Raw genomic sequence first — 18,175 nt, forward strand, 5'->3', positions numbered from 1 at the left:
CCCTCCACTCCAGCAACCCTCAGTTTGTTTCTTGAGATTAAGAGTCTCTTATGGTTTATCTCCCTCTCTGGTTTCATCTTGTTTCATTTTTCCCTCCCTTCCCCTATGATCCTCTGCCTTGTTTCTCAAATTCCACATATCAGTGAGATCATATGATACTTGTTTTTCTCTGATTGACTTATTTCACTTAGCATAATACCCTCTAGTTCCATTCTTAAGCCAGCAGTGGGCTAGAGTTCTCATCACCTGAGTGGATGGAAGGCTGAAGTGATCAGCCTCACCTGTGAGGTATAGCGGCGCAGGGTCCAGCAACTTCATCCCCAGGAGGTGGTGTGGACCCTGATAACTGGGCAGGTTCCTGACTTGCTGCCACTGTTCTGAGAGCCACAGCTGGCCATGGGACCCAGCATTGTTTGTGTGATACTTAAACTTACACGGACAAAAACCATCAGTTGGGCACAGCCCAGTCTTCTGAGTGTGCTGGGCCGGGGGGATCCCAGTGGCATTGTTCAGGCAACGTGATTTGTTTTTGAAAGAGAGGTCATTGGAACAGAATCCCAGACACCTGCCAAAAATGAACATTCTAGTTGCTTAATAGTGAGGGGATAGAAATGATTTCCAATGTTGAGGGGGTGGGGTGAGGTGGGGTGTTATGGCAGTTAGGGAGGAGCCAGGGGGATCATAGGGGAACTAAACTAATTTATCAACCAGTATAGAAATATTTCAGTATTTTAACAACTCATGGGATTTTTCTGGTACATACTGACTGAATAGCACCTCTACTCATAAAAATTCTCATGAAAATTAAAATAATTATTACATTTAAAGCATTTTAAAAGTGCCTGACACAGTGAGTACTCAAAAATATTATTATTAACTTCTTTCTGAGAACAATATAAGAATTGTGTCCTTGTTTTATTAAACTGCCTCAGTGGGAAAAGCAAGACAAAATTTAGACTAATTAGGGGACTGTTATGCTTCTTTATATCTTATTATAGTTAAAAGACCATTATTCCTCCAGGATCTTTGTTTAGTTTTAACTTGAATTGATTTGACATTATAAAGAGAAATGGAGGTAACATTTTAGATAATGCTCATGTTTGTTAGAGGTATTTTCGTCACTCTGAATTTCATGTGTCGATAGAACCCTTTTTTTCCTCAATGCTGATCTATTTCCTGTACACCTGTGTATGTACAACAGGGCCTGGCAGGTAGTAGGCATCTAGTAAGTATTTGCTGAATGACCTTTTAAAGGGAAATATGGGTTGTGGCCTGATGATAGACATGTTAGTGTCAGGTAAAATGTGTTTTCTCAGAAAAGGGCAAGAGAAAAAAAGAGGAAATATTTTACATATATTTGTCTAAGAAGGATGAGTTGTATGTAAGTTTATTTGTGCCATTGGGCCTGAAGACAACTTTCTCTCTATAATATATCCTAAGAGCAGTGGTAATGGGGCTCCTTAACTCCCTGCCCAAGGACTGATTGTCTATTTGGGAGGAAAAGGAAGTTCTGTGTTTCCTATGGCCCAAGACCAGAATAGACTTTGAAAGCGGATCTAATTTCTAGAACCCAAGGACAGTTTAAACACAATGTCATTGTACAAACATCACGATGGGCCCGCATTTCTTGCCTCTGTCATCTTTCTCCTTCAGCTTTTCTTTCCCTTCACTTTTTGCTAATGAAAAATTCTCCTCCTGTATGTCCTGAATGAGGAGATCTGTTTCTTTCTGAGAACTTAATTTCTTGAAGTTCTTTCTAATGCGGGTGTTTGGTGTCCGGCGTATATAAAGCATTACATACATATTTGTTTTTAAAAATGGATATTGTTGCTCCATCTTATCTCCCTCACCTTTTTACCTCTCTGAGGGGATTTCAGTGACCTCCCACATCCGCACAGTGTTCTACTAGGAAGGAAGCAGAGAAATGGCATTATGGTGTGGCCACGAGGAAGACGTGGAGGGAGGACACGATGAACGGCTTCTACAAATACCAAAGATCACTGGGCATGGGAGTAGCTTCAGTTTTCCAAGCGGATTCATGTTTATTGTTAAACAAATCACTCAGACATGTATTTGGTTTTGTGCTAATAGGGGCTTAGATTATGGTTTATGGAAATCTATATGCTTAAAACATTAAAAAAACTAATAATGGGGTTGGCAAATTTAAACATACTCATTTAATTTTGTTTTCCCACAGAACTTTGTGCGTCATCACTGGGTACACAGGCGTCGACAGGAGGGAAAATGTAAGCAGTGTGGTAAGGTAAGGGGCCCGGCAGCCCATGGCCATCGCGGGAGGCTCCCCAGGTCTTTGCAAGCACCCGAGGTAGATGAGTCTTCTCACCCGAATCCAGTGCTCAGTACGTCTCTCCCTTTCTGAAAGGCCTTATTTCTCCAGGTCCCTTTCCTCAAGAGGTGTTTTAGTTGTCGTAGAACTCACTGCAAGAGGCAGGGGTCTTAATCCAGGTATGAGCACATTTTAAGAGAGTTGGCTACACTGTTACGGTGAATTTCATTGTCCATAGTTAAAAAAAGAACACTGCTTATTTTGCTAAAACCCCCTCCCGGGGACTACTGGCTGGTCACACTCCTGGCTCAGCAGCAGCAAATCCGTGGGTTGTTGAGCAGCTCTACTTTTATTGACACAGTATTGTGGTTGAGCAGAACTCAACAGAGAAAGGACAACACAGAAGCAAGAAATGTGTTGCTCTCTTAGGACACTATCCCATTCCTGGAATGAGATGGCCTCCTCATTTTGTAGCTGTTTATGTCTACTCTCTCTCTCAGTGTGACTGGTTGGTAAAAGGCCTCTTGGAGTGCGGGGCCACTGGGAAAAGGAAGGTGGGGGAAAGGGTGGGTCCTCAGGCCACATGCTATGAAACCCCATAGATTCTACATGTTATTGACATGATATTGATTTGGGTTATGGCTTTTTTCTTTGTACAAAGATCTACTTTAAGGATATAAGGACCCTGTGGGAAGGTTAAACTGGTGGTGAATCACACTACAAAGATTGTTTTTTTTTTTAATTGATAGTAAGCTGGGCTCAGTAAAGGGAAGTTCTGATTGAGTAAAGCAAGACAATTTGGAAGAATATATTCCTCATAAGTTAATTGACTTTTTGGATCAAGCACTGGGATGAGCTGACCAGCATAGCATTTTTGACAATAGAGAGATGCGAGGAAATATTGGCTATCTGAGGAGTGTTGAGGGTGAGTGAGACTTAGAAAAAGTTTCATGAATTTTGCTGTTTTGACCAGTGCTGGAAAGAAAATATCATATTGTAGCATCAGTTACCAAGTTTTTCTTTGGAAGGCTACCTATCTCTGCTTCAAGGGTATGGCCTTCCATTTTAACTGGTATTATCTCCTCAGTTCACAGTGACCTTTAGTTGGTTCCTTTCTAGCCTGTAAAGAGGACAGATGAAATAGGTTGAAAGGGGAAGGAGGTAAAAGTAAGATGAGGAGGAGGAGGAAGGGGGAGTGGAACGATTTTTACTAGCATTTTACATTGTGAGGGAGAAGGAAGTCAGCCCTCTACTCTTATGTGGGCTTCCTTCATTGGGTCCATCTACCCTACTCTTTCTGGTGTTGCCTTGGGGCTTGTGGACTTTCTCTTACTTAGTAGATTGTAGACTATCTTCAACTCTCCCATAAGAGAGAGAGTGTGTGCGTGTGTGTGTGTGTGAGAGATAGAAGAAACAGGTATTTAGGCACAGCTAGCTTTGAGGTTAGAGATGGGCAGGGTAGGAAGGATCTGGACGAACAAGCTCTTTGCCTTGCAAACATATCTTCACTGGACAGCCTAGTAGCTGACACTCCCCCAGTAACTTTTAAGCCATAATAGAGTTGGAGGAATTTTATTAAAAGAAAATCAATAAACATATCTTATGACAGGTATCCCCTAGTGTCACATTATGCTCCCTTTTCTGGCCTTGTCTTCTGTTGGCATGGTCAACCAAATGGGGGAAAACTGGACTGTTTGTACCCTGAGTTGCTGTGACCATGTTTCCTTTGCTTCCTCTGTTCTCAGGCAGCAATCTTGGAGTGCTCACAGCTCTCTGCCCATCATAGCTATTAGCTGAGAAGTCAGTGATTCCCAACTTTTCACATAATGTTCCCACAATAATGTATTACTATATTCATCCCCTGTGTATAATCCAGCTGCTCGCAGCTTCTCAGAGACTCAGGCAGTTATGGGATGGGATGGTCTTAGACCTGTGTGTCTCGCTGGACGGTAAATAATCCTTCTTTGGATCCTGGCTTGTACTCTGGATTAGAGGAAAGCTAGTGGCTCTATTTCCATTTTATAGATTAAGGGATTGGAAATTCATTTCAAACTTTGCTGCTATGCTTAATTTTCATCAGTAAGGTTGTACATTCTTACATATTCAGGGATTCTAAACCATCACACACCCTCCAACACACACATACACACATATCCCATATACATTATTCATAATTTACCCATTGGGATGGGGTGAAAAACAATCACTTCACTTAGCAAAACTTTTTTTTCCAACTGGTGGTTTGCAAACTTCTGGGGTTGTTAGGGAGTGTTTATAGTTAAAGATGTTGTGGTTTCAAGTTCTACTTTTAAAAATCAGAATAAAGTAAATATTTGAACTGAATTTCTCTTGAGCCTTGAATATGTGTTTGGCTAAGCGTGTGTGGCACTTGATAGATAGCAGATGAGAGAGCTCATGATTCAATTGCTCTTTAACATTTGCTGACTACCATGAGCTGCCACGTTTTATGAACATTATATAATTTCACATTGTTTTCATTCATAGTCTTGTATTACATAAGAGTTAGGGTTTAGGCAGAAAAGAGGTAGCATACTCAAACTTAAATCATGTATTTGATGAGTGTTTAATAGAGAGAAGATTTAAAATGTGTGAGCAGAGTGTGGAGAAACTACAAGGGATAGTGAAGAACTCAGCAGGAGCCATGCCCAAGTCAAGTCTGAAGAGGTGAGGGGGGGAGATGGAGAGAGCCCCTTCACAGGAGCTGTAACTTTTAGTCACAAGACTTAGCCAGCCCAGGTGACCTACCAGCTGAGGGAATAAATACCCCAACTTCACTTACCTTCAGTACCTCCAGTGGCCAAATCTAGTAGAAACCAGACTACAAGGGGCACTGTTGAGGCAACCCATGAAAGTCAACTTTTTACAATGAGATGTGGGATAAAGAAAGAAGTGGATCTGGAGAGGCAGTGGGATTGATCCAGCACATATTGTTTAACGTAAAGCTATATTCGGTCAGTGATTAAAGGAAGGATGTGTACTTATTCCGCAAACCTATCTCTTACTGATCTTCACCGCATCTACACATTCATTCAATCAAAATTCACTCAACATTGAGTTATCCACAGTACTTTAAAAAATCAATATGCAAAGAAAAAATATACTCGTGATTCTGGCTAATTTGACCTTTCATTTTTGAAGGAACCAAGCCTCCAAACCCAGCTGTAATGGTAATTGTGAAAATATGCTTGTAAATCATAACTTGAGCCCTTATCTTTTATTTCTTCATTTAGAAACACATATAAGAGTCCTAAAAATAAATAAGCTAGCTTTTTGAAACTCAGAATTATAAACTTTCAAACACCAAATCTTGAAAGCAGTTTCTAATACAACAATATATAGTTAAACTTTGGTCTGCATTTTTGATACCTTCCAGTTCTGTAACCAAACATGCTACATCATTTTGAATTATTTGTCTGTAAATCATATGTACTATCATATATAGTTTAAGTAAATTAAAGAGCGTAGCAGTAATTAAATGGGAAAATGTCAAAACTACTCTTTACTATAAAGAATATTATTAACAACTAATTTTAAATGAATTTATGGTACAATATTTAAAATATATGTATTTAAAGGAAGTATATTTAATAGCAGTTTTTTTATTGCTAAAAGAATAAAGTGCTTAAAAACATTCCATGGGGTATGGTTGAGATATTCTATGAACGGTGAAAAGGGATTAGAGAAAAATAACGGAGGTAAAATGAAAATAATGGAGAATACTGACCTGGGACTATGAGAGATGTTCCCTTACCACCTTAAAGCACCATTCTCCACCAATCTGAAAATGTGTGTGCCCTGGGGTCAGCTGTCAAGAGACCCTGCAAGGTTAGGAGCAAGGAATGGAAGTTCAAGAGTGAGGATCTATGCACTGGTTAGGCAGGTTTGGTTATTTGCCTGTGTGTTTGCTATAACAGGGGAATCTTCTGCCTTTAACCTCAAGAGGATCAATGAGGAAGTGCAGAGTGGGTAACACAACCAGGGCAAAGAAATCAAGCCTCTCCAGTAAGCCTCTGCCAACATAGCTGCTGGGAGCCTGGCTTTCCTTTCTGTCCTTGGCTGAGTATCAAGAAAGGAGACAAGGGCAATCAGTATTCTGCTCTCTGCTTCTATGCATTTGACTGTTTTTGATTCCTCATGTAAATGGTATCATATAGTATTTGTCTTTCTGTGTCTGGCTTATTTCACTGACCATAATGCCCTTCAGATTCATCCAAGGAAGGGGAAACGAGGAAGTAATAGTCAAAGGGTACAGAGTTTCAGCTGTGTAGGATGCATGAAACCTTGAGATCTGTACAACAGAGTGCCTGTAGTGAACAACACTGTATTTTAGACTTAAAATGTTGCTGGTGGGGGGGTAGATATTATGTTAAGGGTTCTTATCACAAAAAACAATTACTAATGAGGACAGGAGGAAACGCTTGAAAGTGATGGATGAGTTTATGGCATAGATTATGGTGATGGCTTCATAAGTATATACTTATCTCCAGACTCATCAAGGATGTCAATCCTACCTCCACAAGGTGGTTAAAAAAAAAGAAAAAGAAAGGGAACAAGGGCTGAGGGCTCAGAAGCAGTGCACTTCAGTCCCCAGGGGTTGAATCACTCAGTTCTCACTCAGTTCTGTAGATCCATTTTGGTATGGCCACTTTTCCTTGGTCTTTGGCATGGTCAGTGTCCTGGGAGTTACAGCTCATGTGGTGCTCTGATCACCCTGATCCCTGTTGCTCTTTCTTCAGAAGTGCCTTCGCTGTGAAGGCACTAGGATGGTGCAGAGGGAGGAGTTGAACTGCAGAAAGGATGCCCCAGTGGGTAACCTGGGTGCCAAATAGATTCTTCTTGCCTACCTTGTCAAATAACAACTATACCTCTACCTAATGATCAGGAGCAATTACTACTGCCAAGATGGTGACTCCTTCCTGTGCCTGCTACTCTCTTGACACAAAGATCCCAAAATAACTGGCCTAGTGGTAGTTTAAGTTTTTTAAGGGCCTCCTGTTACATCCCACGGTGGAGATGTTCCCCATCTGGGATTCAGACCCCCAGAGCCCAGAGTTCTGGGGATGGGAAACACAAATTCCCCAAGTGGGCCAATGGGAATGATGGAAGACAGGGCTGCTCCTACTCCTTGGGTTCTGCATCCACGTATTTTACCCTGGAAACAACAGCACTGTGAAATGAGTGAGTACACTGAGCCTGGAGAGTGGTGCTCATTAGGGTATCTTCTGAAAACTGGATTCTGTTAACATCTTCAAAAGCCATTCCAACTCTCTGTTAGGCCTGAGGCTCCTGGATGGTGTGGGATGTGATAGGACCAGTATATTTTATGGCTGTGTACTCACTTCTGCAACTCCATTTTTGTCAAATAGTTTCTCCAGTCTGACAGAGTTATGCAGGCTCCTGTGTTGGTGGGTCACATACTCTGTAAGCCTTTGCATAGTGGTGCCAACCAAAACCCAGCAGCAGGGAAAGGTAAGCCCATACCCAGAATGTGTGTTGATTCCAGTCAAGATCAGTTGCTGCCCCTTCCACAGTGGAAAGGATTCAGTGCAATCAATTTACCATCAAGTAGCTGGTTATTACCTTTGAAGGATGGTGCCATATTGGGTGCTCAGCCTTGGTATCTTTTGCTGGCAGGTTAGACATTCAGCAGGGGCAGTGACCAGCTCAGTTTTGGTGAGTGAAATCCCTTGCTGTTGAACCCAAACAACATTCACGCTGCTATCATGGCAACTCCACAGGAGTCCCTTGTGCCATGGATGGCTCATGACAGTGTGGAGTCCACGTTACTAAGTTTTTAGTTCTTATAAAGTGAGAGCTCACTGGTGGATATTAATATGTAATACAATGATCTTCACTCCTTGTACTTACTCTCATATGTTCATCCACGTGCCTCTTCCCACACCTCCCTGTTTCCTTCTAAGCCTTTGATCAACTAGCCAAGCTATTCACCATTGCCTGTAAGTCATTATATATTCATATATCAGGCTATCTATCTTTTCACACAAAGTGGATGACCAGCTGCCCTACCTGAAATATGTTCATTGGGAAGATTTCTTCCTACTTACATTTCTCTGGGCCATTCCTGAGTAGACTTTAGTGAAACAGTAGCCACCTATGACCTGGACTCATAGGCCAACTTGACCCAGCTGTAAACCAATCTCAGCTTTTCCCTCCTCTGTCAGATGGTCCTTAGGGACCTCCATATTTCCATAGGTGTGAGTCAAATGAGAGGCCTGGTACTATACGTGAGAGTGGATGATATGGGGAGTCTGAGTTATCTACTCAGACATGTTACTTGTGGTCTTTGGAACTGCTCATGCCAAATCCCAGATGGTCCCAGTTAAATATAATGATGGATTGCAGCTGGGCCCACCCAACTTTATGGCTTAGTGATCTGACAGAACCCAGGTCATGACCTTCTGGTGATTTGTAGTCAGGTATTCTTCCAGCAGAGCAGAGTAGTGTAGGAGCGGTTTGTTGAAGGATATGTGGTTCTCTCCTGCAGATGGCACAACCTTGTTTCAGAATCCAGTCCATGTTGTGATTCTCCCATTGGTGCTTGCCATAAACCCCACAGGGCATCTTTTCTCCTCCACAATATCTCTGGTAGCATGGAGTCGTCTTGGTTGTATGGCCCAAGTGATAGGGGTACTTTCTTTGCAGACTAGCTCTGGGTGCAGAGCTGTTTTCTGCTCTGGGCTCTACTCTAAGCTGGAAGCATTTAATGTCATCCAATAAATGGATCAAGACAGTATTCCTCAGTGTAGAGTATGCTGCCTCCAGAATTCAAAGAGAGCTACACAGTGCTGTGCGTCATTGCTAGTAGTCAAATTGTGAAAAGTAATAATCTTTCCTTTAGATTGGACGGGATGTTCTTGCATGCCCTCGACCACTAAACCCTAGAAGCTTCACTGATGTGTGGGACCTCTCTTTTTTAGTAGTCTTATTAAGACCTCCAATGTACCTGCCATTTCTTGCCATCCATTTAGACATGATGTCATTGATATAGTAAACCAAGTGGTGTTCTGCAGAATGTTCGTATGGTTCATGTCCCTTTGCACTACATTTGGATAGGATTCAGAGGAGTTAAAAGCCCTGTTAACTCTACCAGGTGAATGTAAACAGTTTTTGATTCTCTTTTCAGAAAGGAATGGAAAATTTGCCAAATCAGTGGCCCTATGTCATACACTCAAGGTCAGAAGATCCCTGCATTTAGATACACTGGGTTGAATTTGTGGTAATCCAGCATTATTCTCCAGTATAATGTCTGGTTTTGAAAGAGCTCTGCTTGTGAATTAAATGGGGATATTTTGGGGACCACTACCATGGCTTCTTGTAATCTTTAAGGATGGCATATAAAGGGGTAATAATTTTAAAAAACATAAACACATACCATTGTCATAACTTAAAAATTGATCATTTAATATCACCTAGTGCCCATTACTTTTGAGAATGTGACATTGGTTTTGATTTAGATATGACTGGTAGGGTGGTTTATGGTTTCACTTGGGCTTCCTCCCTATGTCAGCTCTTGCACAACAGGCCAAGAAACCAATAATTGGAGTTCTGCCAAATATACCAGATATGTTCACTCTAATTACACAATGAGGGATCAGGGAAATTAATCCTGGTGGATTTGTGGAGCCGGTAGACTCTCTGTGAACCCGTCCAGGCCCAGGGCTTTATTTTTTTAATTGGACCTCGTACATCCCTACTCTAACAGGGCACCAAGATGTTTCTTCAAACCCAGGTACTTGGGTATGCATATCAACTTGGACTCTTGTCCAGTAGTCTTTAGAATATTTGGACATTTCTGCTTCCCCAGTGTATAATTACCCGAGTAAATGTCTGTAGATCCTTTTAGTTAGAGGCTGGGGAAATGTTGCTATAGACCCTTGCTATGATGTTACAGGATTTTTCTCCTGTGGACTTGCTCTCTCTAATCAGTGTGTTTTATCTTTGAAAACTGGCTTAAGTACAGAAATGAGGCAAAAGATTATGAGTCTTTGGGAGCATTTGTCCTCATATCTCTTGATCCTCCATTCTTAATTTCTTGTCATTGTATGGCTTGAGCAATATTCATTTTATCTGATAATCCACCTTACCTCTAGGGAGGTCATGTTGTACTGACCATTTGATAGCTCCCTATAGGTCAAGCCCCCTTGGCTGCAACTTCAATCTTGTAGTAATTGTACCCACCTTGCTTCAGTGGTTAAGTGCTGTCATGTGGTCCCTATTATTTTGGGATTCTGGAATCCCAGTTGCTGTCAGAATGCTCATTCCATAAGGCATTTCCTACCATCAGATCTAACCTACAGAGGAGAGCTTCTCAACAATGATGGTGTCCTTCTTACCGGTTTTTCACTGCTTTTGTAAGGGGAGTATCCTTTGCATCCTCTTGCAGAACAGAGTCAACTGATGGATTCTCCAGCTGTACCTAATACAGCTACTCTATCATGCCTATTTCTGTGAGATTTTCATCACTTCTATCACAGCAATTCTAAAATTTCTACTTTACTTAATATGCCATTGAGTGTTAGCATCATCTTCTGGGGTTCCTGATAATGTGCTAAATGCACTATTATAGAGGAGTGATCCCACACTGAGAGACTCCTTTATCCAACTTGATGTCCTGCCTCCTTTTATTCTGAACCTTCAAGATGCAGTCCCGTATATACTTTCCCATTCCAGCTGCTACATACTGGGTATGTCCTGCAGCCAGATCTTTTGAGATGCAGTCTGTTCTTTCTTAGTGCCTATATACCACCCTGGCTGAGCATGTTGATGTGAAAGGTTATTAGGTCATTTGAAATACTACCAGGAAGAGTAATGCAACATTAGGTGGTGTTTGAAAACTTGAACAACAACAACAACAACAAAAAAAGGGGCGCCTGGGTGGCTCAGTCGTTAAGCGCCTGCCTTTGGCTCAGGTCATGATCCCAGGGTCCTGGGATCGAGCCCCACATCGGGCTCCCTGCTCGGCGGGAAGCCTGCTTCTCCCTCTCCCACTCCCCCTGCTGTGTTCCCTCTCTCGCTGTGTCTCTCTCTGTCAAATAAATAAAATCTTAAAAAACAACAACAACAACAAAAACAGTCCTCATTAAGTCGAATAGAAATGCCAGAATTGCTGTGATAGAGAAAGAGACAATCAAAATCTCACAGAAACAGTGGCTCTATTAGGTATAGCTGGAAAATCCATCAGTTGACTATTAAACCCTTAAAATGGAGTCAACTATTTCTAGACAGCAGAATCCTTTCTTTCTCTAAAGGCATACATTATATGGTGATATTACTTTGACATAAATTTATGAAACCAGGAGGGGCGCAATCTGAGAATTTTGGCAAATATTCTAAGTCTCTTTCTCAGCTGTCTGGGGACTGTTATAGCAAAATAGCCTAAATTTGCGCAAAAAGAAAGTGTAGTTAGTTCTGCCAGCAGAAGACCGTTTTCCTCAATTAGTTAAGGGTAAAAGTACAGCCAATTATCTCCTGGAATGTCATACTGTCAGCAAGATTATAGGTTATATGGCTTCTCTGAGAAGCTGCAATGATTTGTATTTGGTAACTGTAGTAACATCAGTCCTATCTTTGGGAAAAGTTGTTTTTAAACAAAACAACCTGCTTGGTGAATATTATCAGTGTTATAATTTTATTGGTATCAATCATGGGACAATCAGATGAAATTAATTTTCATGGATCATTATCATAATTGTAGCTGGTTGTATCATTAGGAAAATACTTTCATAGAAGGAACTTCCCTGGTATTCTAGGACAAAGATACAGACCCAACAGTTAATGTTTTATATGCAGTTTGGGCCATATTGAGTATAACAGTAAGTATCTGTATAAAACATTTTTGTCCTAGAATCCAGCTAGTCATAAAAATATGAAGTATAAATATCACAGTTAAAAATAGTTAACATGTAAATTAAAATGTAAATCAGCAGCCATTGTTATAGGCTTAATCTTAATTATTCCTTAATTGCAAGGTCCTGGGTTACAAGTCGTCTGCTTCCCTGAAGTCATCTGTCTCTGAAATGACTAAATTCTGGAAATCACATCTTAGACTCTCCATACAGTCTGACAAGTTCATGGTAGCAATGTTAACTTTACTAAGATGGCTGTGCCCCAAATTTTGCTTCCTCAATTTATGATCTGTAGTTTATAGCAGGGGCCTTCAGATAAACTAATGGAAAAAGCAGAAACTATGAGGATAATAAGATTGACTAGCTCTGATTAATGCATTGTAATTACTGGCAACATTAGAATGGAAGGACACAGAATGTTTTATTGAAAAATAATAAAGTGTCAATCTGTGTGTTTAAGTCAGCAATTATCCCAGAGCAAGAGCATATTAGGACAATAAAGGCATCGATAAATTTTCAGAGCCTTTAATTAATGCTGTAAATTGTATTATAATTAAACCCAAGAGACAAGAATTTAAGATTTTTCGAAGGTAATGCTAATAAAGCTATTGTAGATTCATAATTTGCAGCACTGTCAGAAGTTATAAAAACATTGCTTCCTACAGTTTCATTTATTATAATTCATTTTAGATGACCACATAGATTTACATTTTGAAAATCTTGGTATTCATACAAATTTTAGCTTAAGACTAGCAAAACCAGTATAGGAAATTTAGGAAGTTCAGGTAAATTAGATTTTCTATGAGTAAATAAACTCTAATGTTGCATAAACTAGAATATTAATGATGCCATTTTTTGGGTATTTTTTGTTTTCTTACTGAAGTACAGTTGACACAATGTTGTATTAGTCTCAGGTGTACAACATAGTGATTTGACAAGTCTGTATGATCACAAGTATAGCTTCCATCTGTTACCATACAACGCTATGACACATCATTGACTATATTCCCTATGCTGCACCTTCTATTCCTGTGACTTATTGATTCCCTAATCGGAAGCCTGTACCTCCCACTCCCCTTTACCTGTTTTGCCCATCCACCCACACCCCTGTCCTTTGACAACCACCAGTTCTCTGTACTTATGGGTCTGTTTCTGTTTTTTGTTCATTTGTTTTGTTTTTTAGATTCCCCAGATAGTGAGATGATAGAGTATTTGTTATTCTCTGACTTAAGTATAATACCCTCTAAGTCCATCCATGTTATCTCAATGGCAACTTCTTTTTTATGGCTGGGTAATAGTCCATATTCTTTTTTATGGCTGAGTTCCTTTTTCTATTTGTGGTGTGTGTGTACATCTTTATACATCCATCAATGGACACTTAGGTTGCTTCCATATCTTGGCTATTATAAAGCTGCACTAGCCATAAGGATATATATATCAATGCTACTAAATTTTCACTGTGAGAAGACCAAGAAAAAAGGCATATTATAAAAATAGCCTAATATCTACTGATTCACATTGTAGGCAAGGGTACACATATGGAAGACTGGACTGAGTAGTTTGTTGAGAGGAAAAAGTCAACAACTTGTATGTTGGGTGGTGGCTTATGGTGGTTTTGTTAATTAAAGAGTAAAGGTTGTACTCTGGATAGGTCAGGATTAGTCCATGAGTCTACTGATAGTTGGTCAAAACAAGTGTCACTTTTTTATTTTTTTTTTTATTCTTATGTTAATCCCCATACATTACATCATTAGTTCTAGATGAAGTGTTCCATGATTCATTGTTTGTGCATAACACCCAGTGCTCCTTTTTATTAGTCAGAAAAAAGGTTTTAGATTGGTTAGATTAGATTGGTGTGGGTCCATGCTTGGGTCACTCAAAGGTCAAACAAGTGCCATGTTTTATTGGCTGAAAAGATGTTTTCCATTGGGTTGGTGTGGGTCTACTTTGGGGTCATTTAAAGGTCTTAGTTATTTATCAGCTTCAGCTGGTGGTGCTCAAATGTCATGGTTGTTTGTGAGCCTAAACTAGTTAAGTTAAAAGCATTTGCACTGAAACAGCACAACGAGTTTGAGATCTTTAGTGAGGTTCTGCCCTAATTGGAAACATTTCCTTTCTCATTGTATTAAATTGCTGTGGTATTTATATTCCATTGGATAAGCTTACAAGAGTGGTATAAGTTTTTATTTTAAAATTTCATTTTTATTTTTCTAGAAATAATGAACTTGCATCTGATGAACATTGTAGATATTAAATATAGAATGTGTAAAAATACACATATTTTTCAAAAATTATAGAAGGTACTTGAGCAAAAATGCTTCAGGTTCTCTGGAGATAAATATTGACTTCGTCTTATAATTTCCTTGGGTTTGCCTTTTGCAGTACTTGGTGAATCTTGGACATGGGAGTGGATGTGCGGAAGTTTATTTTGTTTTTGTTGTTTCAAGTTTTAGAGGCAAGAGCAGTATCAATTCTGTTGGATAAAATGAAGTCAAACAGAATCAGGCAGTGGTCAGGAGATTCCCTTATCCAAACCTCAGTTAAATACATAAACAGTAAAATCATTTGTTTGTTTCAAGTAAAGCCTCCTCCCCCCCTTTTTTTTTCTAGTTTAAGCCAAGGCTATAGAACTGAGGGCCATTTGGTATATGCTCTAGATTGCAGAAGAGAAAGATACAGCAAAGCTTTAGCTGCTCAGAATAAGTGTTGTTTAAACTTTATTCCAAGGACTCAATTTTATTAAAAAACTCAACCAAAAAAAAAAAAAAAATGACCTTATCTCTCAGGGTTCATGGCATTTATGATTCTGAAGTCAGATCCAAAGCATCTGACCTCACATTCCTATTTTACTCTTTGATAGTGATGAACAAAATAGTCCTTAAAAATCAGAGTCAGCTGAAATTCAGTAAGGGCATCTGTCAGTACCATAATATTAGATTTGGGCCAGCATTTAAAAATGGGTAATTAGGAATCTGGCTCTTTTTGCTGTGCTGAGATCCCGGCCAAAATCTCCCCATTGCAGGTGGTCTGTGGGAACTGGGTTCATGAAGGCTTTGATGTGGTTCTATTTATGTCTCTATGTTAGACAAGAACCCCGAAGCCATAGCTCCTGTGACTCTGCCAGACTAGCATCCAAAACAAAGCACAGACCTTGTTTCCAAGGGACCCACCACAATTCCGTATGAGCACAGTGCCCAGAGCCCTAGTTGTGGATGGCCTTATTGTTTGTTTCTGCTATCGGCCTGGCTGCCGGGACGACAGTGGACTGTGTCTGTTTCTCCCTGAAGCCAGAAGGCCAATATTCAGTAGAGGGATGGGCTAATACACTCTGTACCATCAAATAGAATATCGCTAGTCCTATTAGTCACTGGAGGGTCCGTCGGCAAGGTGGTGGGACAGGTTCCTGTTGATAGATCTTAGCAATAAAAGTATTCCTTCATTTATATTTACTGGGTTATAAATATCTCTCCAGTACACTGCCTCATTTGATACTTAAAACTATTTTGTGGTATAGGAGAAGTTTGTATTTTTATTCTCATTTTCAGGTGAAAGGAGAAATTTGGAAGGGTTAAGTGGTGTGCCTCCAATCACCAGGCCAATAATTAACAGGTCCAAGAACTATTCCCAGCTTTGCCATCTCTCCATCAGCTTCTATTTGATCTTCAATCACCTGCTGTATGAGTTGACAGAATAGTGGCTGTGTAATAGCATTTAAGACTCTCTTCACCAGTACATCTGACCCAGCAACATTCAGACTTCCAGTTGTGGCTACTGCTGTGACGTCACCAATTCTACCATACTGATTGTCAGCCATGCAGCATGTCAAGGTCACAGACTTAAAAAATGAAAATCAGAATCCTACTATGCTTGCCATGTCTAGAGCGGTTGGAGGAAGATGCAGTAAGGGGCATATTTTCAGGTGGTTTGGGTTAAGTTTTTAAGGTCTGGATAGCATAAAATTTATAACTGGATCACAGTGTGGTAGCAGTGACTTTCTTATTCAATTAGAAAATATACCATGCCTGTGATTTTCAAAAAACTATGCTGAATTGTAGAGACCCGTTAAGAAATATTATGGGGTGCCTCGGTGGCTCAGTCGGTTAAGCGTCCGACTTTTGGTATCAACTCAGTTCTTGATCTAAGGGTCATGAGTTCAAGCTGTGCATTGGGCTCCACACTAGGCATGGAGCCTACTTTAAAAAAAGAAAGGAAATATTACAAGGACTTCTCTCCAAGAGTTCATAATTCCATTGGAGAGAGAATTCATGTGCACATAAAATAACCAGCAACTTAGGGCACCTGTTCATTAATGCTAAGGGGAGGACCAGGTGGAAAGGCTTATAATTTAGCAGGAGCATCACAGTGAATTGAGGGGATCTTAGAAGACTTGGATTTTCATAGTGGAAGTAAAGTCCGATGCTGTATGTGAAATAGTGGTAGGCATTCTAGATGATGGCTTGAGGATAACAGAGGAAAAAAAATGGGCAAAAACATGGAAATGAATAGAGCATGTTGGAAATACAATTAAATCCATCCCACTAAACGTAAGAATTTACAATAGTGAGGTTTGGGAGATTGATGTACAAATGTTGGGAAGATTATGGATGGCTCTAAATGCCAGTATGATAGTTGATTCTGTAATCTTGAGGAAAGTAGTTATTTGGGTATCTTGAGACAGACACTGATATGTAAGAAGTAGCTTTTTCCCTGGTGGCTGTGCCCAGGATTAGTGAAGAACACAGGGGGAAACAGACTACCCCGGGAGAAAGAAGTTAGCAAAATGGAGCTAACTTTGCCATCTCTCCATCAGCTTCTATTGGATGTCCCGATGTGAAGTGACCCATCAGTGGGGCCTGAGGGCTGCTGGCTGGGAGGAGCAGGCTGGGGGGACCTGGTCATGCTGCCCCGGCTGGCCTCTGGGGTCCCTGTGCAGACCCTGCACCTGCTTCAGTATATTTGCTCTTGGCTACAGCTTCCTTCCTCACACACTCACAAATTGTTGCTATGGCCCTAAAGAGAAGTTTTATTCATCTCTCTTTCACCTGGTCCATCAAGAGTGGCCCAAGAGGTGATGGCGAACTTGACGAACACCTCCCGTGTGAATTCATTCCTTCGTACTTGGTTCCATCTTATACCACATAGACTCATATTGAATTGAATTATACCATATTGAATTGAAAGGACCGGGCTACCTAACCCTTTGGCCCCCTGACTTTGTGTCCTCTCTGTGAGCCCTTTCTTTTTTTTAAAGATTTTATTTATTTATTTGAGAGAGAGAATGAGAGAGAGAGAGCACGAGAGGGGGGAGGGTCAGAGGGAGAAGCAGACTCCCTGCCGAGCAGGGAGCCCGATGCGGGACTCGATCCTGGGACTCCAGGATCATGACCTGAGCTGAAGGCAGTCGCTTAACCAACTGAGCCACCCAGGCGCCCTCTGTGAGCCCTTTCTGTCAGGAGGTTCTCACTCCCGGTGCTGGGGAAGTGTGGGTTGTTGCCACACAGCAGCGAACACCACACCTATCCTAATAATGAAGTCCATGTGTGTTTTATAAACAGTGCGTCCTTTCTGTGGAAAATGACAGTATTGTTGACAGGAGGAGGCAATTTTTGGGGGAGAGGTGAGCGTGTTAGGGTCCCCAAGACCACCTGTTTTGAAGATTCACTAGGATTACTCCTAGGACTCAGTAAGTATTACAGCTGTGATTTATTACAATGAAAGGCTACAAAGCAAAATCAGCAAAGGGACAGACACATGGGGCAAAGTCTGGAGGAAACCAGGTGCAACCTTCTGAAAGTCCTTTCCTAACAGAGCCACATAGGATGTGCTTAATTCCTTTAATACGAGTTGTGACAGCACGTGTGAAATATTGTCTACTGGTCTCATTAGAGGCTCAGTGCCCAGAGTTTTTATTGGGGACTGGTTATGTAAGCACGTTCTGCATGGCACATACCCAAATCCCAGACTCTCCAAAGGAAAGCAGGTGTTCAGGATAAACCACATT

At 40.7% G+C, this 18,175-nt stretch overlaps 1 protein-coding gene across 2 annotated transcripts in view; it reads left to right on the forward strand.

Annotated features, from left to right (window-relative positions):
• Positions 1-18,175, forward strand: part of DGKI (diacylglycerol kinase iota) — a 426,631-nt gene that overhangs the window by 186,212 nt on the left and 222,244 nt on the right. For both annotated transcript variants that reach the window (XM_081800028.1, XM_081800027.1), the window contains exon 6: positions 2,198-2,263. In XM_081800028.1, coding sequence (XP_081656154.1) covers positions 2,198-2,263 — 66 coding nt within the window. The remainder of the gene's footprint in view (positions 1-2,197; positions 2,264-18,175) is intronic.

Source organism: Leptonychotes weddellii, chromosome 12 (genome assembly GCF_054177405.1).
Source record: "Leptonychotes weddellii isolate Sample4059 chromosome 12, ASM5417740v2, whole genome shotgun sequence".
Lineage (NCBI taxonomy): Eukaryota > Metazoa > Chordata > Mammalia > Carnivora > Phocidae > Leptonychotes > Leptonychotes weddellii.